Source organism: Pongo abelii, chromosome 9, assembly GCF_028885655.2.
Source record: "Pongo abelii isolate AG06213 chromosome 9, NHGRI_mPonAbe1-v2.0_pri, whole genome shotgun sequence".
NCBI lineage: Eukaryota > Metazoa > Chordata > Mammalia > Primates > Hominidae > Pongo > Pongo abelii.
This window is the reverse complement of record NC_071994.2, coordinates 22900127-22927982: the sequence shown is the minus strand read 5'-3', so window position 1 is coordinate 22927982 and position 27856 is coordinate 22900127. Positions and strand designations below refer to the sequence as shown.

The window sequence follows — 27856 nt, the reverse complement described above, 5'->3', positions numbered from 1 at the left end:
CACAGTGAGTTACCACTATATCTCCACTAGAATGGCTATAAGTAAAATTAAAAAGAATGACAATACTGAGTATTGGTGAGGCTGTGGAGCAACTTGAACTCATACATTACTGGTGAAAATGTGAACTGGTACAACCAATTTAGAAAACAGTTCGGCATATAAAACATTTTTTTATATGACCCAGCTTCCAAAAGAAATATGTGCAGACATATGTCTGCATAAAGACTTATAAGATCCCTAAACTAGAAACATCAGCTGGTAATGGATAAACAGAATGTGGAGTATCTATACAGGGGAGTACTACACAGCAATAGAAAGAAAGAAATGGATACATGCAGCAACATGGATAAATCTCAGAAGTGTTATGCTAAGTGAACAAAGTCAGATATAGGAGGCTACTGACTGTATGACTCCATGTATATGAAATTCTAGAGTAGAAAAAACTACATTGCCAGGCCTGGGGGATGGGATTGACCACAAAAAAGCAAGAAGGAGCTTTTCAGGTGATGGAAATGTTTTATATTATGATATGGTGGTGGTTATATCATTATATACACTTGTCAACACTCAATGAATTATACCTTTAAAACTGATAGTTTTTATTGTAAGTAAACTCTATTTCAAAACTTGAAAAAAAATTGTAGGATGCAGCTAAAGCGGTGCTGATGGGAAAATTATAGCATTAAATGCTTATATTATAAAAAGAAGAAAAGTCTAAAAACAGTGACCAAAAGTTCATTCCATCTTAAGAACCTAGAAAAAGAAGAGTAAATTAAACTCAAAGCAAGTAGAAGGAAGAAAGCAAGTTAAATGCTAAATTAGTGAAGTAGAAAACAGACCAACAGAGAAAATGTACAGATCCAGCGTCTCATAGCAATACTCAGAATGTTCCAAAATTACTCATCATAACAGAAACCAGGCAAATTGCAACTTCAATGAGAAAAGATAATTAACAGATGCCAACAAGATGACACAGACGTTGGAATTATCTGATAAAGATTTTTTAAAAGGTTATCATAAAAAAAGGCTCTAATAAGCAATTATGAGTACTGTTAAAACAAATGGAAAACAGAAAGTTTCAGTAAAAAGATATAAAGAAGAGCTAAATGGAAATTTCAAAACTGATTACAATACCTAAAATTGAAAACTCACTGGATGGGCTCAATAGGAGAATGGAGATAACAAGAAAAAACTGGAGAACTTGAAGATAAATCAATAGGAATTCTCCAGTGTGAACAACAGAGAAGAAATAGATTGGCGAAAAATGAACAGAGCTTCAGAGACTTGTGGGACAATCACAAAAGATATAATATTTGTGTCATTAGAATTTTAGAAGAAGAGAAAGAATGTAGGACTGAAGAAATATTTGAAGAAATAATGGCTAAAAAGGTCCCAAGTTAGCAAGAGACATAAATGTACAGACTCAAGAAGCTGAACCAACCACAAACACCCAAAGAATAAATAGTATAAATTTACATAAATTGTGTAACCTGAATAAATTGTAGCAATACTTCTTATTTCAAATAGTAATTCGAAAAGAGGAAAAATAAACTGGTTTATATATCCAAATATATATACATAAGGAAAGGAGAAAATATGCATAGGTGCCACATTCTTTGCTTCTGTTGCTTGATCTCCAGACCATAGGTGATATTTGTAACTTTCTTCTTCTTTTTTTTTTTTTGAGATGGAGTCTCGCTCTGTCGCCCAGGCTGTAGTGTAGTGGCGCAATCTCGGCTCACTGCAAGCTCCCCGTCCTGGGTTCATGCCATTCTCCTGCCTCAGCCTCTCCGAGTAGCTGGGACTACAGGCGCCAGCCACCACGCCCAGCTAATTTTTTGTATTTTTAGTAGAGATGGGGTTTAACCGTGTTAGCCAGGATGGTCTCGATCTCCTGACCTCGTGAGCCGCCCGCCTCAGCCTCCCAAAGTGCTGGGACTACAAGCGTGAGCCACCGTGCCCAGCCGTAACTTTCTTCTTCTATCCATTCCATGTTCCCTTTATTCCCAACCAGCAGCCTTGCATATTTACTACAGACTCAATTTCTTTAATGTCTCTAATACTATTCAGATTTTCTTCTTGTGTTGGTTTTGATAAATTGTATTTTCCAAGGAATTTGTTCATTTTATCTAAATTACAAAATGTATTGGTATAAAGTCATTCGTAATATTCTCTTGTTGTTTAAAGCCTGTAAGATTTGGAATGATGTACTCTTTTTCGTTCCTGATACTGGCAATTTTTGTTTTATCTCTTTCATGATGAATCTTGTTGGAGGTTTATCCATAATCTTTTCAAAGAATTGAATTTTTTTTTTTTTTTTTAAAGACAGAGGGTCTCACTCTGTCACCTAGGCTGGTGTGCAGAGGTGCAATTGTAGCTAACAGTAACTTCAAACTCCTGGGCTCAAGTGATTCTCCCACCTCAGTCTCCGCAGTTGCTAGAACTACAGAATTGTCCCACTATGGCTAATTTTTTTTTTTTTTTTTTGGCTAATTTTTTTTGCGGGGGGAGCGGTAGACAAGCTCCTGCTATGTTGTTGTGGGCTGATCTTGAACTCCTGGTTTCAAGCAATCCTCCTGCCTCAACCTCCCAAAGCACTGGGGTTACAGGCATAAGCCACTGCACCTGGCCTCAACTTTTGAGTTTTGTTGATTTTTCTGTTGTGCTTTTTTTGTATTTAATTACTACTCCTTGATTAATTTCTTTCTCTCCTTTGATGAATTTAAGTTGCTGTTGTTCTCTAGCCTTTTGACTTGATAGATCAGGTCATTGATTTCAATATTTGTTTTTCTAATATAAGCATATAAAGCTATAAATTACTCTTCAATTGCTGCCTTAGGTGCATTTCCAAATTTTGATGTGTCATATTTCTATTTAAGCTCAAAATATTTTCTGATTTCCATTGTATTATCTTGTTTGACATATAGTTATATAAAAGTACATTGCTTACTTTTGTCAGATTTTTAAGTTAATAGTTTTTTTATGGATTTCTGGTTTGATTCTACTGTGGTCAGAAAATATACTCTACGATTTTATTATTTTAGAATTTATTGAAACTATATGGCCCCATAAAAGGTCTATTTTGGTAAATGTTCTATGTGTGATTAAAAAGAGGGCACATCTGCACCTGTGGATTTAATGTTCTTACTAGGCCAGTTAGGTAATTCTGGCTACCTCAGCACCTTTAGCATAATCGAAATATCCCCTTGCTTGTTCTCTGAAATAAGCATCTCTATTTCTTTTTTCTGTAGCCTTTATCATTTCTGTAACAGTTAAATTCATTATCCTACTTAAAATTAAACATAGTTTAAATACAGTATTTACTATATGAGAATCAAAGAGAAATCATGCAGCAGACCTTTTTAGCTGTTGCCCCAAAGAATTTTTAAGAGGCCTGGAGAGACAGGAGTCTTCCATTTGGGAATTTTTAAGAAAAGGAAGCCAGCAATCCCCCAGCATTTAGAGTGGTTTTACTAGGTCTGCTTGGATACAGAAGAATAGACCAAGTGACTTCCTGAGATCCCTTTGGTTGTAATGATTCTAAGCCATCAGAAGTACAGGCAGATCTGTAAGGTGTGATTCCGTATGGAAAAGTACCAAACTTCAATGCATAAAAAATGTCAGATTCCTTCACTTTCTTGTGGAACACAGAGAGATTGCATGTGTTAAGATAAGGGTATATTTGCAGGTGATAGCCAATAGCATGTTGAAATTGAAGAAAGAAAACAAGAAATTATTTTAATGGAGGAGAGAGAGCTGAATATGGTGAACCAGATCTTATTTCATTCAGGATTCTAGTGACGCCTGTACTGAGGAATAACATGCAGATTCAAGCCCTAGACTTCCAGCATGTTTTTCACAAATGCAAAGGCATCCTAAGGCAGTGCTTATGTTAAAGGGTTGGAAGAATTGATTCACAGAGACCATTTTAAAGCAACTGGCGCCAGGTCTTGCTAAAGGAACATAAAACAGTGATTAAAGGCCAGTTCACAGATTGCACACTTCCGAGAGCTATGAGAGAAACTTGGGCCTAGTGTAAGAGGGAAGAGATGTAAGATAAATGATGAGGGAGATCTACCTGGATATTAGCTTGAAAATTGATAGTGAACTCTAGAATCACTCTCCAGGAGGAAGTTATTAGAGCCACAACAGTCCTTTCTCCTTCCTTTGTCAAATCATTGCACAAATAGATGATGCCAATGCACTATATCAGGATACACAGACAAGGCTGCGGCACACTAGATGTGACCCACCCGAGGCCTCACTACTGATGGGTGAGGATTAGCTCTTTACATGATCATTACCCATTCATAGCACCCCAGTCAGAAAGCTCTGTTTAAAAGAAACACAGTGTCAGAATGTGAAGATCTTAGGATCATGCTGTCACTTCAGGCTTTATTGCTGAGAAAACTGAAGTGCACAGAGGTTAAGTTACTTCTTTGGGGTGTTAAATGTACATTGAATATAACCCTTAAAGGCACACCATAGCAAGTTCTTGGGAATGAAAGGCTAGACCATGTAGGAAAGCCTGTTTTCTTCCAGTGTCTGTGACTTGAGCACACAGACATTTGGACCAAATACCGGGTATCATTATTTATTTAATTGGAAGAAAACAGAGGGGTTATTTGTGTGTTTATATGGGTCGTATTTCCTGTTGGAAGGCAAAGGGCTTTGGGAAATGTTCCATTCTCTCTCCAGCCCTGAAATCAGGAGCTAGGAATGATCTTCTCTGGCCCTGCGTGTTTCTGACTTGTTTGACAAGCTCTAGTGAGCTACCAGATGTGGAAATTCTTTTCAGCCTGGGATAATTTATTTATCTGTTTATGTATTTTACTAGGAAAGTATCTATTGAGTTCTTGATACTCATTTGCGAGGGACTCTTAGGGGAACAGTAGCAGTGTATAGTGTTACTTGAATGTTTGATTTTTTTTTCCAAGTCTGTCTGCTTTTATTTCAGATCTGAGAGCTGGGAAATAAAAAGCAACTTATTCCTCCTCCCCTCCTCCATCTTTGAGAGAGACAGTTTAAAACATGTGGCAGAAAATGAGCCATGGAGACTTGGCTGAATGTATGAATCTGTGAATTTATTTTTTCTTTCATTCTTTGATCCTCATTTCCAACCATAAAAATTACTAGTAGCACTTAAGCGTTGAACATTTTCACCTGAGAGACGTGAAATGCTCTTGGCTAAGAATATTCATTATAAAGTCAGTGAATGAATTCCTATTCATGTGAGAATAGGAGTTCACCAGAGCAACTGTGTGTTGTTAGGCACACAAAATATTGATGCTCTCCCTTTTACAACCTGGGTATCTTGTAGGTGGTAGCACTGGTAGAACCTCCTGGGTGCTAATACATTGTGAGAATTTATTTGTATTACTTTGTTCACAACTTCCCAAGGTAATAACAAGTACATACACTCAAAGAACCATGGAAGACCACAAAATAGCATGGAATGCCCCAGTTTTTTCATGAGAACATAAAACTATCTTTGAGTGGGGTTTCCTGATGCAGGAAGCACCAAGAAGAAAGACACCAAAGGAGAATGAGCTTGGTGTGTGTGGTAGCACAGGGGAACCATCAGCATATCGATGTGGCAGAGTAGGAATTTGGTTTTGGTGAGCAGTGGAAGCTAGGCTGCTTAGGTTAATAGAGAGCCAGCGGAGGTGCAGGCTAAGAGGTCAACTGAAAAGTTTAAAGTGACAGGCAGAAAAGAGGTGTTGTAGGTTTTTAGAGAAGTATATGGTAAAAGCCATCAGATCACAGGATGACTTAGAGGTTGCAGAGACTGGAGATTGTGGTAGTGGAAAATCTATAGACTTAGTGTTTGAATGGATTGAAGAACCAAGGAGAAGGAAAAGACTAGCTTACTCCATAGCTCAGATTTAATTAGTGATGAGGGGGCCTCACTAATTGGAGAATTCCAAAGCTGAGATACTGTATAATGTTTATATTTTAAACAGAATTAGTAAAACTTATGGCTATCTATATGTGTATTCAAGGAGAGTAAGAGAGATTATAGAATCTGCAATTCTTTTTTTTTTTTTTGAGATGGAGTCTCACTCTGTTGTCCAGGCTGGAATGCAGTGGCACAGTCTTGGCTCACTGCAACCTCCGCCTCCTGGGTTCAAGTGATTCTCCTGCCCCAGCCTCCCGAGTAGCTAGGATTACAGGAACCTGCCACCATGCCCAGCTGATTTTTTTGTATTTTTGCTAGAGATGGGGTTTTCACCATGTTGGCCAGGCTGGTCTTAAACTCCTGACCTTAGGTGATCCACCCGCCTCGGCCTCCCAAAGTGCTGGGACTACAGGTGTGAACCACTGCACCTGGCCTAGAATCTGCAATTCTAAATAAATGATCCCACTTTTTCTCTTCTCACTACAACAACTGAAAAATAGAAATGACGTATCCTAGAATTAGACTTCATAACCTCCTTTAAAAGCTAGTAGATGACTGAGTGCAGTGACCCATTCCTGTAATTCCCACACTTTGGGAACCCCAGGTGAGAGAATGGCTTGAGGCCAGGAGTTCAAGACCAGCCTGAACAACATAGTGAGACCTCATCTCTACTAAAAATTAAAAAAAAAAAAAAAATTAACCAAGTGTGGTGGCACTCACCTGTAGTCCCAGCTACTCAGGAGGCTGAGTGAGGTGGGAGAATCACTTGAGTCTAGGATCGTGCCACTGCACTCCAGCCTGGGCAACAAAGTGAGACCCTGTCTCAAAAAAATAAATAATTAAAAATAAAAATGCAAAACAAGTCTTGGACATGCTTCTGACAGGCTTGTGCTTATGATCCTTCTGATAAGAAATTAACTGCTTACCTCCCTAGATTTACACCCCAGAATCCTAAATGTGAAAATGTGCCTCAGGCTGTTGGGAATCCAGGAGGGTCTCTGCAGAAGGGTTTTTCTTTATGGCACATGGAACCTCCTATCTCATCTTGCCATGGATGGGCTCTAGGAAAGGCTCACCCTTTGAGTTCATCTTGGACAGAGAGAAACTCGGTTATTACTTACATAGCTGAGGCTGATAAAAAAGGGGGCATCCCTAACAGAGGAACCATAAAACAAAGTACATACCTGCAGTGCATCCACTTCTAATAAATATACTTATTGAAAGTATTTCAACTTTCAGTGGGAACCAGCACCTTAGATTTTCATTCCTTGACCTCTTGTGTGACTCAGATCGTCGAGCCTAAGTCTGACCTAGTGATGACTGGGAAGATTAGGAATTGAAGTCTTTCTTTCTCTTATCTGGATGGTGGCCTGTATCCAGAGTGCAGTGTGGATCCAGTCTAGGAGTCAGCTTGCACGGCTGCTGGTGTGCTGCTGGTGCTGGAATTCACAGTGAGCCAGGCCTGGTTTTGGTGTGCACAAGGTCAAACCTTGCCAGAGCTGCACTGGATCAACTTTTGTGCTAGGTCTGACACTAAAGCTTTACAGTGTAACTAGGACCAGTTTGCCAAAGTTGAGCTTTTAGAAAACTATAATTTTTTTATGCTTGTTGTGTACCCTGTTCTTTAAGTTGATGGGTGTGAGCTCTCTTTGAGCCTTGTGTATATATCTGAGTAAGCAACAGTTCCCCCGAGTACCTTTCCTTAGCCTGGCCATAATGTCAGTACAGTATTGAAAAGAGCATATCTCTGTCTGTTACCTCCATTTTTCACTTTTTGGACGTACCTGAAGGGTTGCCATTATAGAGACTATTGTCTTTAGAAGAGAATGGGCCACAAACAGCTCATTTCTGTGAGTGTTCCCACCTGTCAGGTACAGTTAGAGCTTCCCAAAAGAGACAAATGGAAGACTGTGGTCAGAGGTGAGTCATTTTTTCTTAGAGGATCATCTCCCTGGAGTATTTTTCACATTGCTTCAGGCTCCCTGTTTTTCAGCCTGTAGGAGAACTAAATAATCTATTAGGTCTGTCCTATCTCCAGCTTGCATTGATTTACACCCCCAAGACTCACAGGGACCTGGAGAGAAAATAGTTCATATGTGCCACGGCTGCAGCAAGTGCTGCTGAAAGAAGATCCCAAGTAGTGGGCCAGAAGCCCAGGGAGGTGCTGAGGGAAGCCGCAGTAAAGCCTGACCTCTCAGAGCTTCTCTAAAGCACCCAGTCCCCATTGGAGAACAAGTCAAACAAATGTTAAGGGAAGGAAATCAAATATGTTTGCTGAACATTGAAATAACATCTGATCATTGAAAAAAAGCACCTAGTTGGGAATTACAAGAGAGTGGCACTTTTTTCTTCCCCACTGAGCAAATTAAAACAGCAAGTTCAGAATTTGTTTATATAGCCATTAATGAAACATCCAATGTAGGACTAGCAGCCTCCCTGCCCCACAGAGGAGGGCACATACTGCTTGCTGGCACATCTGCCCGTCTGAGGGTCTCTCCTCCTCGAAGACCCCCATTCCAAATAAGCCCATTCCATTGGTTTTAGTATGTGCCAAGCAGCCCTCGTGAGGAAAGAGCCCTGCAGACCTTTCCATGGCCAGCGCTGTGTGTTCTGCACCCTCACCTCACCCCAGGATCTTTCCTGTCTGCAGCACCATGGAGGCCACCTGGTTTCATATCTCTGCTTCCAAACTAGTGCTCATAATATGAGATCGTTATTTTAAAGAGGTGTTGGTACATTTGATGGTTTAAAGAATATGTTCTTTCCCTCCCCCTGTTCAAAAGGAGATATCTGCAATGATATTCCAACCCTGAAAGGATCCATATGTTTGAGGGTTATTGTTCTAAAAGCTGCCTGCTGTCTCATTGGGATTGATTACAGGGGAGCTTTGGCTGCTTCAGGAATTCAGAGCTTCAGAATTTGGCTTATGGTTTGGGGATGTGGGGAATTTGTCTTCATGGGCTGTTTATCTGCCTTAATTGTGATAGAGATGCTCCAAGGAGATGTGTGGGCAGGACCGGGCCCAGGGCCAGGGTAAATCAGAGCAGCCCCAGCCCTGAACTCCCCAGTTCACTCAAGACAGCAGTGTATGTAGCTTTCGGAGGAAAGCTCTATCATTTCTCCTGAATATGAAGCTGCACCCGTTCATTGTAAAATTATACAACTGCCTGCAAAATCATGAGTTTCAGGCAGTGGTTGGTGATTGCTATTGCATTAGACATAGTGATTCCTCATTTGGGGAGAATAAAGAGAAAGAAAACTTGAAGGATCAGAGTAGTCCCAGACCTTGGAAATGTCACAACTGTGAAACAAGTCTCTAGAAAGCAAGATAAACTAATCAGTGTGATATTTACAGCTCATCTCTCAGATCATATTTATTTCTTGGTGCATGAAAATTGGTTCCTAGGGTTCACATTAATCATGATGAAATATATTTGCTACTGTCTGTTGGCTGGTTTAGATCAAGAGTTGGCAACCATTACTAGTAATATTTCTAGGTTCCCAACCAGCCTTTAGGCTGAAGATTTGAGGGGTTGGGTGGAGGTCATGACCACATGTTGACACTCTGTGCTTGGAGAGGGAAGGAAGAAACTGACTTCTCACAACCACCGCCACTAAATACATCCACAGCAGAAATCTGGGCTTGATTGAAAGCCTCTTCTCCAGTGTGGTCCATTCATGCAAGAATTGTATCTGCCTTGTTTACCACTGTATGCCTAAATGCTTGACACATAGTAGATGCTCAATAAATATTTATTGAATTGAATGTGTTTGGACATTGAATTTATATATACTTCCTGTCAGTAGAATTGTAAGGGGTTGTTCAAAGTATGATGATTCCATATTCCATATTCAGTGGAAAAGTCCTGGTCTTTTCCTTGCTGACTTTTTCAACAAATGGTACTGAAAGATTGGACATCCATGGGCAAAAATTTAACCTTGGCCTGGACCTCACACTTTATGCAAAAATTAACTGAAAGTGAATCAGATTTAAATGTAAAACATGAAACCATAAAACTTTTAGGAAAAAAGGAGAAAGTCTTCAGACTCTAGAGCTAGGCAAAGAGTTCTTAGATCTGACACCAAAAGCATGATCCATAAAAAAAAAATTGACCAATGAGACCTCATCAAAATGTAAAACTTTTGCTCTGTCAAAGACCTTGTGAAGAGGACAAAAAGACAAGCTATATACTTGGAGATAATATTTGCAAACCACATATCCAACAAAGGGCTAAACATCTAGAATATGTTTTTTAAAACTCTCAAAACTCAATGAAAAAACAAATAATCCAGTTAGAAAATGGGCAAAGGCCATGAACAGACCTTGCACTGAAGAGGATATACAGGTGGCAAATAAGATGTTCAGCATCATTAACTATTATGGAAATGCAAAATAAAACTGCAATGAGATATCATTACACACCTATAAGAATGGCTAAAGTTAACCAAAAAAATACAAACAGCAAATGCCAGTGAGAATACAGAAAAACCGGACCACTCATATATTGTTTTTGGAAATGTAAAATGGTATAGCCACTCTGAAAAATAGTTTTGGTAGTTTCTTATAAAATTAAACATGCAACTACCATAGGACTCAGCAATTACACATTTGGGCATTTATCCCAGAAGATTGATAATTTATGCTCACATGAAAACCTATATGTGAATGTTTGTAGCAGCTTTATTTGTAACTGCCAAAACCTGAAATCAGCCCAGGCATTCTTCAGTGGATAAATGGTTAAGCAGACTATGGCACATGCATACCATGGTATATTATTCATCCATAAAAAGGAACAAACTACTGATACACACAACAGCTTGGATGATTCTCCAGGGAATTATGCTGAGTGAAAAAAGCCAGTCCAAAAAGGTTACATACTGTGTGATTCCATTTATATAACTTCGTTGAAATGACAAAATTGTAGAAATGGAGGACAGATGGGTGCTTGCCAGGAGTCAGGGATAGGGAGGGAGACAGTTGTGTGTCTTTTTTTTTTTTTTTTTTTTTTTTTTTTGTGACGGAGTCTCGCTCTGTTGCCCAGGCGACAGAGTGCAGTGACGTGATCTCTGCTTACTGCAAGCTGCGCCTCCCGGGTTCACACCATTCCCCTGCCTCAGCTTCCCTAGTAGCTGGGACTACAGGCGCCTGCCACTAGGCCCGGCTAATTTTTTTGAATTTTCAGTAGAGACGGGGTTTCACCGTGTTACCTAGGATAGTCTCGATCTCTTGACCTCGTGATCCACCCGCCTTGGCCTCCCAAAGTGCTAGGATTACAGGCGTGAGCCACTGCACCTGGCCCAACAGTTGTGTCTTAAAAGTTCAACAGGAGGGACCCTTATGGCTGTGGAAATGCTCTGTACCTTGATTCTGTCAATGCCAATATCATGTTGTGATGTCATACTATAGTTTTGCAAGATGTTGGGGGAAACTGGGTAAAGCGTATACAGGCTCTCTGCATTCTTTCTTACAACTACATGTGAATCTATAATTATCTCAAACTAAAATGTTTAATTTAAAAAATATTGGGAGCTTAGTATCTGTGAGTCAGATGCATAATGAATTAATAAAATAAGAACACTCAAATCTCTCCATCCCTAAACTTGTATGACTTTAGCTTGATGTTGGATTGCCTTTTCTGAATCTTAATATCAAAATTAAGATTTTAAAGCTAAATGGAGTATATCTGGAGATCTATCTATCTCTATATCTATATTTATTAGACATATGTGTATATATATTAGATATATGTGTTTATATTTATATTGAATAATATTGAGGACATCATCTGTTATGATACTTTGGACTTTAGTTTTGCCTTTTATTATAAGTGATCCCAAATCATTTTTTGGAAATAGATGAGATATAAATAAATAAGTAATCAGAAAAAGTCCCTCTGCTGCTTGATTCTCCACCAAGAGATTATGGGATTTAAGCACACATATAGGGCACTAGGATGAAATAACGCATTAAATAATGATTTGGGAAGCAGATTTATGCTTTGAAGCCAGCCAGAATTACTGAGTTTGTGGTCACTGTCATTTCCTACCTTTACACAGTAATAAGAAAACAAAGGGGATATGCTGTAGTGTCCCTGACCGCAAGTGATGGAAGTCAGCAGGGCAGCTACTTGAAGTAAGCAGAGTTTATTTTCTCCTTGGTGGACAGAGCTAATATCTTTGATCCCTGGTCATTTAAATTGAGCCTCACCAAAATCAACTTGAAATTTTGAAGGCTCAATAATAGTTGTTTACAAGAAACTGAAGTCTCTGTTTCCACTGGTTGTGCAGGATTTAAAGAGAATCATCATTTGGCTTATGATGACTATTCTCCTTTTAACTTCATTAAGCAATCTTCTGAGATTAGACTTAGAAATAGTATGACCCACACTGGAGCTGAGGTTATGGAAATAAAAGTGATTTCATCTTTACTGGGTCTTAGGGAGCACAGAATTAGAAAATCCACGACCTGATCCTGACCCATCTCTCCCTCCTCCTCCCATCCCCTCAAACTCTCATCTCTCCTTCCCTTCTTATTATCTCCCAAGAGATTCATTGCCTCATGAAAAATAGTAGTTGGGGTTAATCTTTCATTTAGCTGCTTTTTGCTTGTGTTTCCTTCTCTGCCCCAGAGCCTCACAGATTACGAGGTTCCAGTAGGCCCTCAGATGTCAGATGTGGAGTCTCACTAGTTTGCTGCACAGCTGACTGGAGTTCTTTCTTTTAATGGTGTGAGCATATGGCCTTCTTTGCTAAATGGAAACCACATTCACAAAGAGCCTGTAGCTTTTAGAAATGAAGACTGATGGGAGCAAAGGGTTTTGTCATGTTCCCTGCCTCCTCTCCCTACCTGGTTCTATTCTGAACCTGGTCATTCAGCAGGCACCTGTGACCCTCTTCATATCTGCCACTGGCACCACAGAGCTGAAGAACATTGACCCTGAATGTCATTTTTGACACCATAATCTGACTTCTTTGTTTTCAGGTGAGGGGCTGAGCTTGGGGACAGTAAGGTGCTTTTTAGAATTAGCATAGTAGGAAGTCAGATGACTTAATCAATAGAAGATTGGACTGGGAGTTAGGGCCAATTTAGACTTGACCCAGCACTGTAACCTTGGGAGAACCACGTCTCTCGAGGTCTCAGTTTTCTCATCTGTGCAACGAGGGAACTGGACCAAGTCACCTCTGCCTCTACATGATCTCTGAGGTTGCAGATCTCCGAGATAGCTTGGACAGTGGTCATCCGCTCCAACTGCCAAAGTGTGAGTCTTCTTATTATCCACAGAAGGCTCATGGTTATGCTGTCCAGTGAGCTGGTACAGATACAAGGATGAGGCACATGTTTAAAGACACTTTCTTTAGCAATATCTTCCTAGTAGTGGTAATTATTGAAAGATTTAATGGCACAGATTTTTCTATCAACTATGGCCAACCCCAGTCTGTCTCTTTGCCATCTTCATGGCCCCTGGCCTTAAAAAATAACTTGCAAAGAATGGAGATCAGGTGCTCCAGTACCAAGGTACCAACCTCTAGCCAGACTGGAGCAAATGGGAGTGCTGCCCAAACCCCAGAAGCCTGCCCATGTGATTGGTTTTCCTGCTTGGCTTATTTTAAGCAAACTCCTGCCTGGGGCTGGGAAGGTCTCTCGGACAGACTAAAGTGATCTCACAGGTAAATCTTAATCCATAATGCAGTTTGTCCATGTGTTTGTCAAAACTAGTCAGCATTAGGGAACTCTACATGACAACTTCTGGGCTCCTTTGCTCTAGATGGCTAGTATCAGCATTGAATTGTGTCCCAGGAGTGAATGAAGGCTCTTTGGCTTTTTTCAAAGCACCTCCTTGACAAAAACTGCCAACTACCAATGTAGTTAGAAGCATAAGCTGAAAATGAAGGCAGTCAGTCCCTCCATTCCGCTTCATTTCAGGAAATTCCAAAAATAAAAGGTGAGCTTTGTTCCCAGAGGGCTGAGAGTGAATCCTATAACTGGCTCCTCTGTGGAAACCAGCTCGGAATTGGAAGCCAGCCAGTTGCCCCTTTCCCATCTGGGCAGCATGCAAGACAAAGCCTGAAGGGAAGAAGGGCCACTAATTCAAAGATGCTTTTGCATATTGGATTCCTTGTGCTCTGTCTTGGCTGACCCAGCCATGTGACATTAAGGTTTGAGCTGGTTCATAGAGCTGTGTTGCACTTTGATGGTTAAGGATTGACCAAACTCAGGCAGTGTGTGCAAGGAAGGAAATGAAGCCATTGCCAAGTTTGATGCTCCTTGGATCCATAGACTGTACCCCCAATTCCATTTGTCTCACTACTTCTTAGTCTGTCTCTTGGTTCATGAGTCCTGATACATTGCTCACCCAGTAGCAATATCCCTGTGGAACTGTGCCTTTGACAGTGTGATGACTGTAGAAGCCACTTCAGAGAGTGGCTTTTCTCCTAGTGCTGGCCTGTGATTTCATAATTCCCAGATGGGCACCACCTGTTGTTACACCTTCCCTCTTCTCCCCCCAGTCTGTTTCCTGAATCTGACTGCGGTTAGCACACACCCTGAGTTTAAAACGCACTCTCTAAGCTGGCTTAGAAGGTAGTGCATTATCCTCTTTTTAGGACCATTTATTAGGTACTTATATGTGTATGGCATTTTAAACAAAGTTAGATAATGCAGCCCATGCTATTTAGAAACTTACAACTTGAAACAGATCACAATTGGTGGGTTAGTTCCCTGGGAACAGGTCAGTGAGGAGGAAGATAAAAGATTTTAGCTGTTAAAGGACATTAGAATTCACTTAATCCAACCCCTTATTTTATAGATGGCAAAATGGAAGCAAGACACCTTGAATAGGTCAGTTGCACAACGCACCAGTGGCAGAGCCTCCTGGACCTACTTTAACCATGTGCCTCTGGTCCGCTTTCTATAGGGTGTGAGACTCAGTCTAGGCTGCCTCCTGTGGGCTTTTACACAAAGGTAGAAGATATTTGTTTGATCCTATCTATGGTAATGGGACATGACAAAAGGCCTCAGGAGGCTCAAGAAAGAAGAATTTGGAAAATGGCCAAGTAAGCATAGCTGAGAATCTAGAGAGCAGAACATTTCTGTAATCAGGTAAGAGGTGTTGAGGACCAAGATTATAAAAATTAGAATGGAAAGAAACAGTTGGAGGATGTTTTTACATTGTTACAGTCCCCATTTGACTAGTGGTGTGGGATAGCCACAAATGGAAGGACTATCCAAATTATTGCTAAGTCCCTAACTTAGGCATAGAGTTTATTATAACAGAGATAAGCTTCTGTCCCCAAAGATGCGTGCAATTTAAAATAGATGGGGGCACCATATATATGGAGGATTTCAACAGTATAGACAATTTAATATTGACTTTGTGATTTGACTATAACTGTGGAAGCACTGTTACTGGAACTCCAGGGATATTCTGTGAAGTTTCAAATGCCCACACCACAATATATAAAGGCATTTGGTAGTAATGACAAAAGACTGACCCAGAGCATTTCCCCGAGGTAAAAAGAAAAAAGTTGAATTAGAGTAGGGGTGGGTAGCCATGAAGAGACAGGGTAGAGTTTGAGCTCTTGCTCATCTGGCTGGGAAAATGCTTTACTGTATACATAATCGACTTCGTACTACACTAAGGCTCAATTAGAGAGGGCCCATCCCATTCTGTTTCATTCCGTTTTGATCCTGTAGTCAGCTGCAGAGTTATAGATGAAGTGACAAGGATGGCATCTTGATTGTATCCAGCTGCTTGGAATCAGTCAAGGGCTGAGAGGCCCCGCATGAGGAACAGCGCTCACTATAAAGGCTCCAAAGCAACCTGAAATTCAGGACACCTCTGATGCCTTTTAGAGCAGCATAGTTTAGCATCTGACCCATAGTCACCAAATAAAGTCCCTGAGAGAAGTCTGATAAGTGATTTCAGCCAACAGTAAGAGGACCGAAATCTTCGAAATCTTAACAGCATTGGACTCAACAACTGAGCCAATAATAGTAATAATGTAATTATTATGGCTGCAAAAGAGGGGCTTGTAAAGAAGAATCCCTAGGGAAAGCGATTTGAACTTTTCTTAGCATGGAGTAGAGAGCTGTGTTGACTCAAAGTAAACAGGGGGAGAAAAGCAACTTCCATCTTCAGCAGAAGTGCCAACTGAATTGGATGCCCCCTCCCCATGCCCTACTCCTTTTCTTTCACTTTGGCATCCCTGGTGTTTAGTTATGTGTGCTTGGGGCCCTTCGGAAATCTCTTTAACCCCATGAATCAGTGATCATGGCATTGGTGTGACTTGAACAGGCAGGTGCTTGGTGCTGAGAAAAGGAAGCTGGCAGCACATTTCATGGCATCTGCCCAGGCCCACAAAACAAACAGAAGTTATGGCTCACATACTGTGTTGCTGCTCTGGGCTCTATAAAACTGTAATAGTATCATATTATTTTAATCTGCTGAAATACAAATCCCGGAGTAGAGAGAACACAGCAGCAGCATTACACATCTGAGAAAATTTTGACTTGGATTCATTTGTCTGCAGCTATTATGATGATGCCTGTGGTCGATTGCTCTGTTGGTTACAACATGGTGTTAATAAAGCCAAGGTTGTGGGTTTGAGAGCCCTGTTAGGTGAGCTGGTTTCACACAAATGAAAGCTCTTTTCATGATCCCAGACCACGCCCAAGACCTAGGTCAGACATTCCATAAAAACACGGAGATGGTCACAGTGAGGACTGGGCAAGACAGTGCAGTGTCTCACCAAAAATGCCCCTTTACCCGCTTCTGGAAAAACAAGTCACAACGTGTGCTTTAGTGGGGAATTAGGACTGTGGTCTTCACACACAATGGATATCATGTTATTATTCATGGTAACTGCTGGTCAGTACTGCTACAGGCTTCCTTCCTGAATTTAGGAGTATACTGGCTCTGGTATATATTTTCTCTGAAGAAAAGAGAAGGATTTTTGGTCCGCTTCATTCTTGGCTTTTTACTCGCCGAGATTCTCCCCATTCGTGTGTTAGACAACTGTGTGTGGAGTGTTGTTGCGTGCCAGGCACTGTTCTTTGTGCTTGGGATACCACAGTGTATAAAACAGTCTCTGTCCTCTACGAGTTTAAATTCTGCAAGAGGAAAATACATAATAAACAATAAATAACCAAGATAATGGTGCAAGTGAAAGTTTGGTAAAGAAAAGGGTGAGGTTGGGGGTGTGTAGCGAGGAGTGGCTGGTTGCGTGTGCTGTTTGCCTCAGCAAGGAAGGTTCGAGAAGCCCTCTCAAAGTAGTTGACATTTAAACAGGGACCTGACAGATGAGAAGGACCCAAACCTTTGGAAGAGCTGGAAGAACACTCCAGCCAGAAGAAACAGCAAGTGCAGAGGGCTTGGGGTCTAGTGCTGGCTGAAGAACAGAAGGGCCACTGGAGAGTGAGGGGACATGGTGAGAGAAGAGGTGAAGAGTGGATGGGCCCTCTGTGACATGTGAAGGAGTTCAGATATTATTCTCAGTGCAGTAGGAAGCCATTTTGTTTTGTTTTGAGGGCGGGAACTTTCTTTAAATATTTTGGGAATGATATTATGGGTTGAATTGTTGAAGTCCTGATCATCAGTAACTCAAAATGTGACTTTATTTGGAAATGGGGTATTTTCAGAGGTTAATCAAGTTAAAATGTTGTCAGGGTGACCCCTAATTGACAGACTGATGTCCTTATCGAAAGGGGAAACTTAGACACAGAGACAGACTTGCACAGAGGGAAGATGGCCTTGTGAAGACAGAGGGTTGGAATGAGGCATCTACAAGCCAGGCAATGCCAGAGATTGACAGCCAGCCACCAGAAGCTAGGAAGAGGCAAGGAAACATTTCCCGATATGTTTCAGTGGGAGCATGGCCTTAATAACACCTTGCTTTCAGATTTCTCACCTCTAGAACTTGAGACTAGTTTCTGATCTAAGCCCCCCAGTTTGTGGTTCTTTGTTAACAGCAACCCTAGGAAACTTAAAAGGGCATAGGGTCCAAACACACTGGCTCTGCCCTAGGGAATGGCATGAAGTGTCCTTTCTGGACTCAGCAACACTTGTGTGTTGGGGAAGCCTCTAGTTGCTCTGGCATATGATCATATGACTTTTATATATATTTAGGGAAATTGATGATGAAAATAACTATATTAAAATAGATATAAAATAGGATAGAATGCACTAGTTGAATTACCCTGTGCAGAATACCCTAATACTCTTTTAGGAATGGTCCTTTTAGGGATGCTGTGCAAATGATGCTTTGGAAGGGCAAGAATGGCAGGAAGGAGACAAGTTAGAAGGCTAGCACAGTAATCTTGGTGATAGATCATGGTGGTTTGGGCTAGAGGGAATGGCACTAGAGGTGGTAAGAGATAGAAGAAGAGCCAGCAGTACTCACTAATGGATTGAACATGAGGAAAGGAAGGAATAAAGACTGAGTCTTAGCTTTTAGGTTTGAGCAACTGGCCGGATGATTTATTGAGATGGAGAAGATTGAGAGAGTGACTTGTCTGGGGATAAGGAATCAAGAGTTATGTTTTGGACGTGTTAGGTTTGTTTATCCAGGTGGAGATACTAACTGAGTGGTTGGCTATCTTAGGAACATTCGGGGCTAAACATAAATTTAGAGGTCACCAAATTATTGATGATATTTAAAATGATTGAAACTAGATGAGACTACTTAAAGAAAGAGTTTGAAGAAGAGAATAGAGCCTAGGACCGAATTCTCAGAAGTCTGGTGATGGTTGAGGAACTAGCAACAGAGACTGAGAAGAGGCACCAAGACTAGCCAGCAAATTGTTATACTCATTTGTGGTATGGTTCTTTTCAAGGTTAGACTAAATTATACAGAAACACATGGGAGAAGGTACTGGAAGTTCCTCATCCCCAGTATACCCAATTCTGCTTAATCCAACAAAATTCTTACGTAAGGACCTTTCCAGATTTGGAAATCAAGTATTTGTTTTCATTGTGTTACAGATTACAGAATCAGACAGCCCTTCTATCCTTTAGGCTTCCATAAGAATGGTGTATGCTCAAGAGAAATAGATGCTTTTTTTAAATAAGAAATGGGGACTTTATCATAAGTTTTCATAGTCAGCAATTTAATACAAATCAGGGCAGTTGAGTTGCAGGGTTCCATTTATCCTTCATTTTGTGAATTCATTAAGAATGGAACCTATTTCATTAATCATATGTTAAGAGATTGCCTACCTTGGCCCAACTCAGTAAGCTATTACCCCCACATTAATTGAAATTCCCAAGTATATACAAGAAGATTGGGAGGAAGTCAGAATCAGCATCTGTCTTTGAGTATTGGCAGAATAACTAATACCTGTTTGATGGACCATCTCCTATGACCTTCTTAGGTTATAACGGTTTGAACCTAGGAAGTCTGTTGATACCTGTTTGGATAACTCAGCACTGAATGGTTGCTGTCTGAATTGGGACTTGATTGTTATTATGTGTCTGTCCTTAGGTCTGGCGGGAATTTCCTGACCGGTTGGTGGGTTACCCGGGTCGTCTGCATCTCTGGGACCATGAGATGAATAAGTGGAAGTACGAGTCTGAGTGGACGAATGAAGTGTCCATGGTGCTCACCGGGGCAGCTTTTTATCACAAGGTAAGGGGGCACAGTCCTGGCAAGGTGACAAAACTGAGAGAATGATACACATTTTATTTGACCCAATTTTGTTTTTCATACCTGCCGAGAGGGCTTAGAAAAGCCATATTGTGTGACAGTATTTTACAAATAAAGCTATCCTTTTTCTAATTATAAAAGTAATGCACGCTTATAGTAGAAAATATGAAAATACATAAAATAGAATGAAGAAAAGTTACTTGTAATCCTGTCACTTGGAGATAACCATTTTATCATCCAGGTGCTATTTCCAGCTTGCCGTTTATTTATTTATTTGCTTGTATGTATACACAGACAGTTGTAAATATTCTCATTAGCCTGCTTTTTTCATGGATTGTATTGTGAGCCTTTTCTTATGTCATTGACATTTCTTCATAAACAGTTACTAGTTAGCATAATTAAGATACCATTATCTTAATGTTTTAGAAGTCTTGTATAACTATTTTGCTATCTTGGATATTACTTTCTAAATTTTTGCTATTTTAAATAACACTTAATATCTAATGTTAGTGATAGATGTCCATTTTCATAACTGTTTGTACTCATGACCATTGTGTTAGATTCCTAGAAATAGAATTATTATATCAAAGGGCATGAATATTTTGGGTTTTTTAAGATGTATGTACATACATGTATATATACACATATACAACATATACCTATATATGTTGTGAATATTCTAAGCATATATATGTTGTGTATGTATACGTGTGTGTGTGTCTGTTGGTTTCAGTATTGTTTGTGCGAATTTACACTCCCACCAGCAAAATATAAAACTGTTTTACTATGCCTTTTCTTGCATGAAATATGATTAATAGAAAAGAAATGAGCAATTTTGATACGTAAAAGTGAATTTTGTTGTTTTAACTTTGATTTGATTACTAGTAAGACTGAAATTCCTTTTGTGTATTTATTAGCCTTTTGTACTTCCTCTCTTCTGGGAATCATCACTTCGTGTTTTTGACTCTTTTTTTTTATTAGGGAGAGATTGGGGAATATGCATTTGATTTTAGAATATTCAGTTCAATAGTAGAATGCTCCCTGGGAGTGTATGGTTTAATTAAACAATCATAACTTGTCTCTTGTCAGCAGTAGCATAAAGAACTGATGTCAGGAGAAAGGTCTGTTCAGCTCAACACAGTTAATTTAATTTAGCTGTATTCATATCTATTGTTTGTTGTTAGCTCAGCACTACTGCCCTCATATTTTTCAGGTCTCTAGATCTAGAAATGGGTTTTTTAATTTTATAACAAGCAAACAAAAAAACCCAAAAACTAAGGTTTACAATTCATGGGATTTATACTAGTAGACTATGTATGCTTTATTTTTTTTGACCCAATAATTTCTACACTATTTCATATATATGGTAGTTTTAGAATTGCCTCATTTTTCTTCTACTTTAAAAAGCACACACTTTGGTAGAAGAATGACCATATTGAACATGCTTGGTCACTTGACCAAAAGCATTCTAATGCCTCCTTTTACCCTTCCTATTAATACAGCCTTGTGATTAATCTTATGAGAGAAAGCTTGTCCCCCATGCCTTGGCTATGCTGCCCCTTATTTATCAGCCAAAGGGAACTGCTATTTTTGAATATTTCTTCTTTCTGTCTCACTTGACAGTATTTTAATTACCTGTATACCTACAAAATGCCTGGGGATATCAAGAACTGGGTAGATGCTCATATGAACTGTGAAGATATTGCCATGAACTTCCTGGTGGCCAACGTCACGGGAAAAGCAGTTATCAAGGTAGGAGGCTCTGCCACTCACTTGCTTTGTGATCTTGGGCAAATATCTATTATCTGAGCCTAAGAAGTTATTGTAACTATAAATTAAATATAGAACTAGATAAACTTTAAGCTCCATTTTAGTTTAATGTTCTATGATTGATGCGGTCACATTGGGAAATTGAAGCTAGGCTTTGACAATTTAAACATGTTGTCTTTTTTTATACAGTTTCTTTAGTTGCAGTTTTTAACCTTCAGTATCAGCGATAAAGGCCATGATGATCAATCTATAAATCAAAAAATTATATTCTCAAAGCTGATGTGGGTTCTAGTTCTTTTAGTTAAAGGATGTAGTTTAAATTTTTCTTAAGGTAGCTGTTTTTTTTTTTTAATAGATGTTGAGAAAATAGTACACCTCATACAATTATGTAATTGTAGCTGTCCTAAACACAACGAATTTAATTGTTTTTAAATATCAATTACCAGTTTTTAAAAGTACCTTTCCCATAACATATTAAAAGCTGAGAATACACAAAGATCCTATGGGAGGCCTTTGTATCTGTAAAAGACGCCTGTTTATTCCTGAAATTTAGACATTGCTCAAATAAGATCCCTAGATATGTAGAGAAGGTACACTTCTTTATATGAGTAGAATCATCTTGGTCTTTTTTGCTTCTAGATTACAATTTTGTGTGTTAAAATGGGCAATGCCAGGTTCCCTAGCAATCTGCCTAGAAAGCCAAATTCCTAGGTGAGCTTATGCTGGAAACATGGTTTAATTGATAAGAGAAGCCGGATTAAACCAAAGTGAATAGGGAATAGGAAAAATCACTATCTATGCTCACCAAACTTGCCCCAGTTCACACCCTGTCCCCCAGCTCTCTAAATAACTCAGTGAACAGCTGACCACAAAAAAAAATTAAATAATGTAAATTCTGAGAGTTGTTTTAAAGGGACCCCTCCCATCCCCAAATTTGCTTTTTTTTTTTTTTTTTTTTTGGTGAGACTGAGTCTTGCTCTGTCGCCAGGCTGGAGTGCAGAGGCACAGTCTCGGCTCACTGCAGCCTCCGCCTCCTGGGTTCAAGCAATTCACAATTCTCCTGCCTCAGCCTCCCGAGTAGCTGGGACTACAGGTGCACGCCGCCACATCCGGCTAATTTTTTTTTTTGTATTTTAGTAGAGACAGTGTTTCACCATATTGCCCAGGCTGGTCTTGAACTCCTGAGCTCAGGCAGTCCACCCGCCTCGGCCTCCCAAAGTGCTAAGATTACAGGTGTGAGCCACTGTGCCTGGCCCCAGATTTGCTTTTTAACACGCTTCAACATGTTTTTAGCTGTGGCTGCTTACTCTGGACAGTAATGCCCAGTGTCTCTATGCTTCTTAGCCTAGACTTAGTTATCTAGCTTTCTTTCCCTTCCATCTCTTCACTGTTTATTTATCTTCACTAGGTTGGAATAGCAGCTTCCCCTGAGTTTGCTAGGAAGATCACTAGTTAAGGTTTGAGAATGTAGTGGGGAATCAGGGAAAAAGATTCGGAGTATGAGGGACCATTCATTTTTTTTCTTGACTCAAGGGAATTGCAAAATAGCTTGGCATCTTCAAGAGCATGGTGCTGCTCATAGCATATGCCATTAGCTGGAAAGAGGAGAAAGAGCGCCTGTTGGAACTAAGGTTATGGTGAAAGTTATGGGAAGCTGTATTTCATCGCCCTTATGGCTACAAGAACAAATGGTGTTTATACAAGGACCTTGGCAGTGAGAAAACAGTCATTAAACAGGAATTAAGGAGCTTGTCATCACCACTTCTTTCCAGTTACAGAAGGCAAAAGCCCTCCAAGCCTTTTTTATTGGGCCCTTGTGAGTTCTGCCGTTGGCTGAGCCAGACAGAGTTGAATGAAGGAATGGCGAGGTGTGTGTGTGCACGCGCATGCAACATCTCAGCTTACAACACAAAAGAATGCAGTGTGGTGTCACAAGCATGATTTTATTGTCCTTGACACTGACAACCAGGTATGTTTTTGTCCTCCTCTGGCAGGTAACCCCACGAAAGAAATTCAAGTGTCCTGAGTGCACAGCCATAGATGGGCTTTCGCTAGACCAAACACACATGGTGGAGAGGTAAGTGAGCCTCCAACCAAAAGTGCGCCTTAGCCTCTGATCTCTGTTTCCTGCCTTAGGCCTGTTTATGGGGCTTTACTGGAGATATAAGGACAGCAGCTGGTAGCCATAGTCACCTCCATGTGCACTGTGGGAATTGGGTTAGTTCAAGCTCAGGTCACCCAAAGAATTAATTTGGAATGCTACTCACTCAATTTGTAATGGCTGGAAGGGTCTTAAAAATATAGTGGGCCTTAAGCTCCAAAAGCCAAATTCTCCATGTGGACTAAGCAGTTAACCATCTACGGTCATTTGAGTGGAAGCTAGTTAATTCCAAGGAAATACTGGATTATTTTTCGGGGTAATAGCTCCACGTTATAGTAAAAGCTTGATTAGAAAGAATTAAACCAAACCCACCAGAGACAAATTACCTTTGCTGACACTATGGAAATGCCTGCCAAGAACAGGATCGAAAGCAAAGCCCTCATATTACAGACAGAGGGGCAAGACAGCTCTGAAATACTCTCTTTATTTCTATTCAAGTCAGTTACTCAACAAGCACACCTTTGTGTGGAATGTAATCCTAGGCCTTGTAGGTGAGAATTAAAGGAGTGGGAGATGTATGTCTTCCGTTAAGACTATACTAGACCTAAGAGTTCTCCCTTGTGCCCCAAAAGTCCCCAAGCTTTGAAGTACCTGAATCAAGCCTAGTACTTTCAGAAGACAATTCTTTATACAAGACAGCAAACTCTGACATCCCAGTAGTGCTTGTCAGGGGACCAAAATGCACTCAGATAAGGACATAGTAGCCTTTTAGAATGAAATATCTAGTTCAGATTTCACAGATCTCATATGCCTCTGCTTGCAGAATTCATTTCTGAAATCTATCAGCTATATTAAAATTGTTCAAGCCTAGAGGATTTTTGTGTGTGTGTGCAGAAAGTTGTTTCAGTTGGCCTGGCTTCTATAATGTTTTACTCTCTAAATAACTTCTTTATCTTTTTCATGTATAAACATTACCCAGATGACATGACCTTTACCAGCTGTTGATGTGAAATAATATACTATCACTGGTATCAAAAGTATTTCACAGTTAAGCGTAGTGACATACACTGTCATAGCTCCTTTGGAAGTGACCCCAATTGGACTTGTATTGGAGTACAAGAAATTGTTATTTAAACCTACCCCATTGTCTGTGTTTGGGGAAAATTCATAACAGTAAGCTAAGTGGTCATTAATAGGGCTGAGTTAAAATGGTGTATCGGATATATGGTCCAGGAAAGGAAGTATAGGAAGAAAAGTTGACCTGATGGTGGCCTCGAAGTTCATGCTGAGGCTAAACAACTCCTCTAGCACTGCTGAGATCTTAACAAATGTAAAGAGGTTTAAAATGCAGTGAGAGCCAGGTGTGGTGGCTCACTCCTGTAAATCCCAGCACTTTGGGTTGCCAAGGCTGGTGGATCACCTGAGGTCAGGAGTTCAAGACCAGCCTGACCAACATGGTGAAACCCCGTCTCTACTTAAAAAAAAACAAACAAAAACAAAGTTAGCTGGGTGTGGTGGCACGTGCCTGTAATCCCAGCTACTTGGGAGGCTGAGGCCGGAGAATCGTTTGAATCTGGGAGGTGGAGTTTGCAGTGAGCTGAGATCGTGCCATTGCACTCCAGCCTGGGCAACAAGAGTGAAACTCCACCTCAAAAGAAAAAAATGCAGTAGGCAGATTTAATTTAGATATAATTATTATTAAACACTGGAGTGAGTAACTAAGGGAGATATGGAGGCTTCCTCTTTGGAAGATCTTTTATTATTATTAAGAGAAAGGATCTTGCTCTGTTGTGTGGTGATACAATCATGGCTCACTGTAACCTTGAACTCCTAGGCTCAAGTGACCCTCTCATCTCAGCCACCTGAGTAGCTGGGACTACAGGTGCGTGCCACCATGCTAACTAGTTCTTAATTTTTTTGTAGAGACAGGGTCTCAACATGTTCCTCAGCCTGGTCTTGAACTCCTGGCCTCAAGGTATCCTCTCGCCTGGGGCTCCCAAAGTGCTGGGATTATAGGCATGATAGGATATGTTATGATATGTAGGATATATAGTTAGGAGGAGATGCTGATGGAGGGATTGGAGCGAACTATTGGACTTTAACAGTGTCAAGGACCTTAACAGTGTTACATGTATATGTAACAATGCTATTTGTGATGAGTGCCCTGAGATAGGCTCAAAGGGCTATAACTGATCAGATGAAAGAGAAGTAACTTTTTGCTAGGTTCATTATTAAGGATAACTTTCTAAAAGAGGTGACATTTGAAGTGATCCTTCAGAAATCACTAGGATCCCAACCAGTAAAACCCTGGGCCAGAAGCAGAGACTCTCAGCAGTGGAAACTGAATGGTTTGTCAAGGGTGCCTGATCAGCAAGTTCAACAAGAAGAAGCCCAATTTGGAGAGCTTAGAATGCTGGCCTATTAGTGCTGGACTCCAAAGGGCTTTGAATCCCCAAATAAGGAGCTAGAATTTTTTCCTTCAGGCTCTGGTAAGCTATAGAATTTTCGAACACGAGACTAGCTGGATCAAAGTATTGCTTTGAGATTAATTTGGAAGTAATGCACAGGGTGGAATGAAGAGTGAAGAGATTGGAGAAAAGACTAGTTAGAGCCTTTAACTAAGCTGCATGTGGAAAGGAAGGAACAAATAAAATTACAAGAGATTTTTTTTTCCCAAAGGAAGATGTACCTGAACTTGGTTTCCAACTGAAGAGATGTGGGGAGGCTATGAAAAAGGAGTTGACAAACATACCTTTAAGATTTTGAGTGGTACATGAAAAAATACTCATCATCACTGGCCATCAGAGAAATGCAAATCAAAACCACAATGAGATACCATCTCACACCAGTTAGAATGGCAATCATTAAAAAGTCAGGAAACAACAGGTGCTGGAGAGGATGTGGAGAAATAGGAACACTTTTACACTGTTGGTGGGACTGTAAACTAGTTCAACCATTGTGGAAGTCAGTGTGGCGATTCCTCAGGGATCTAGAACTAGAAATACCATTTGACCCAGCCATCCCATTACTGGGTATATACCCAAAGGACTATAAATCATGCTGCTATAAAGACACATGCACACGTATGTTTATTGTGGCACTATTCACAATAGCAAAGACTTGGAACCAACCCAAATGTCCAACAATGATAGACTGGATTAAGAAAATGTGGCACATATACACCATGGAATACTATGCAGCCATAAAAAATGATGAGTTCATGTCCTTTGTAGGGACATGGATGAAATTGGAAATCATCATTCTCAGTAAACTATTGCAAGGACAAAAAACCAAACACCACATGTGCTCACTCATAGATGGGAATTGATCAATGAGAACACATGGACACAGGAAGGGGAACATCACACTCTGGGGACTGTTGTGGGGTTGGGGGAGGGGAGAGGGATAGCATTAGGAGATATACCTAATGCTAAATGACGAGTTAATGGGTGCAGCACACCAGCATGGCACATGTATACATATGTAACTAACCTGCACGTTGTGCACATGTACCCTAAAACTTAAAGTATAATAATAATTTAAAAAAAAAAAAGATTTTGAGTGAGTAGTACCTTCAGCAGTGTAATAGGTTTAGGAGGAGATACTGATTAGGGGAGAGATTAGAGTGAACTGTTGGACCTCAGCAGTGTCATTAATGGGGACAGGAGGTGATGTTAATCAGGGGTGAAGTTGGAGAATAATAAAATATGTGATTTGGGGGTCTTGCCCTCTGTGTATATATATATATATATATATATATATTTTTTTTTTTTTTTTTTTTTTTTTTTTTTTGAGACATAGTCTCACTCTGTTGCCAGGCTGGAGTTCAGTGGTGCAATCTCGGCTCACTGCAACCTCCGCCTCCCAGGTTCAAGTGATTCTCCTGCCTCCACCTCCCGAGTAGCTGGTACTACAGGCACGTGCCACCACACCCGGCTAATTTTTTGTATTTTAGTAGAGACGGGATTTCACCATGTTGGCCAGGATGGTCTTGATCTCCTGACCTCATGATCCACCCACCTCGGCCTCCCAAAGTGCTGGGATTACAGGCATGAACCACCCTGCCTGGCTTTTTTTTTTTTTTTGGAAGACCAGTGTTTTTATTATTACTCAAATCAGTCTCTGTATATACCTGTATATATGTATATCAAGATATGGATATGGAGAACTAGAATTTCAGAAAGAACTTTAAAAAAAAAAGTTGAGCCCAGTCATCCCTCAGTATCCACAGGGGATTTGTCCCAGGACCTCTGGAGGATTCCAAACTTCATGCATGCGCAAGTCCATTATATAAAATGGCCTAGGATTTGCATATAACCTTCGCATATCCTTCTTTATAGTTTAAATCATCTCTAGATTACTTACAATCCCTAATACAACATAAATGCTATGTAAATAGTTGTTACATGGCATTGTTTAGGGAAAAATGACATGAAAAAACTCTG

General features: G+C 40.2%; 1 protein-coding gene across 7 annotated transcripts in view; it reads left to right on the top strand.

Moving 5' to 3' along the window:
* The window catches only part of EXT2 (exostosin glycosyltransferase 2), a 157809-nt gene that overhangs the window by 125111 nt on the left and 4842 nt on the right, over positions 1-27856 (top strand). For all 7 annotated transcript variants that reach the window (XM_054524455.2, XM_002821850.5, XM_054524456.2 and 4 more), the window contains 3 exons: positions 19379-19522; positions 21164-21292; positions 23305-23387. In XM_054524455.2, coding sequence (XP_054380430.1) covers positions 19379-19522; positions 21164-21292; positions 23305-23387 — 356 coding nt within the window. The remainder of the gene's footprint in view (positions 1-19378; positions 19523-21163; positions 21293-23304; positions 23388-27856) is intronic.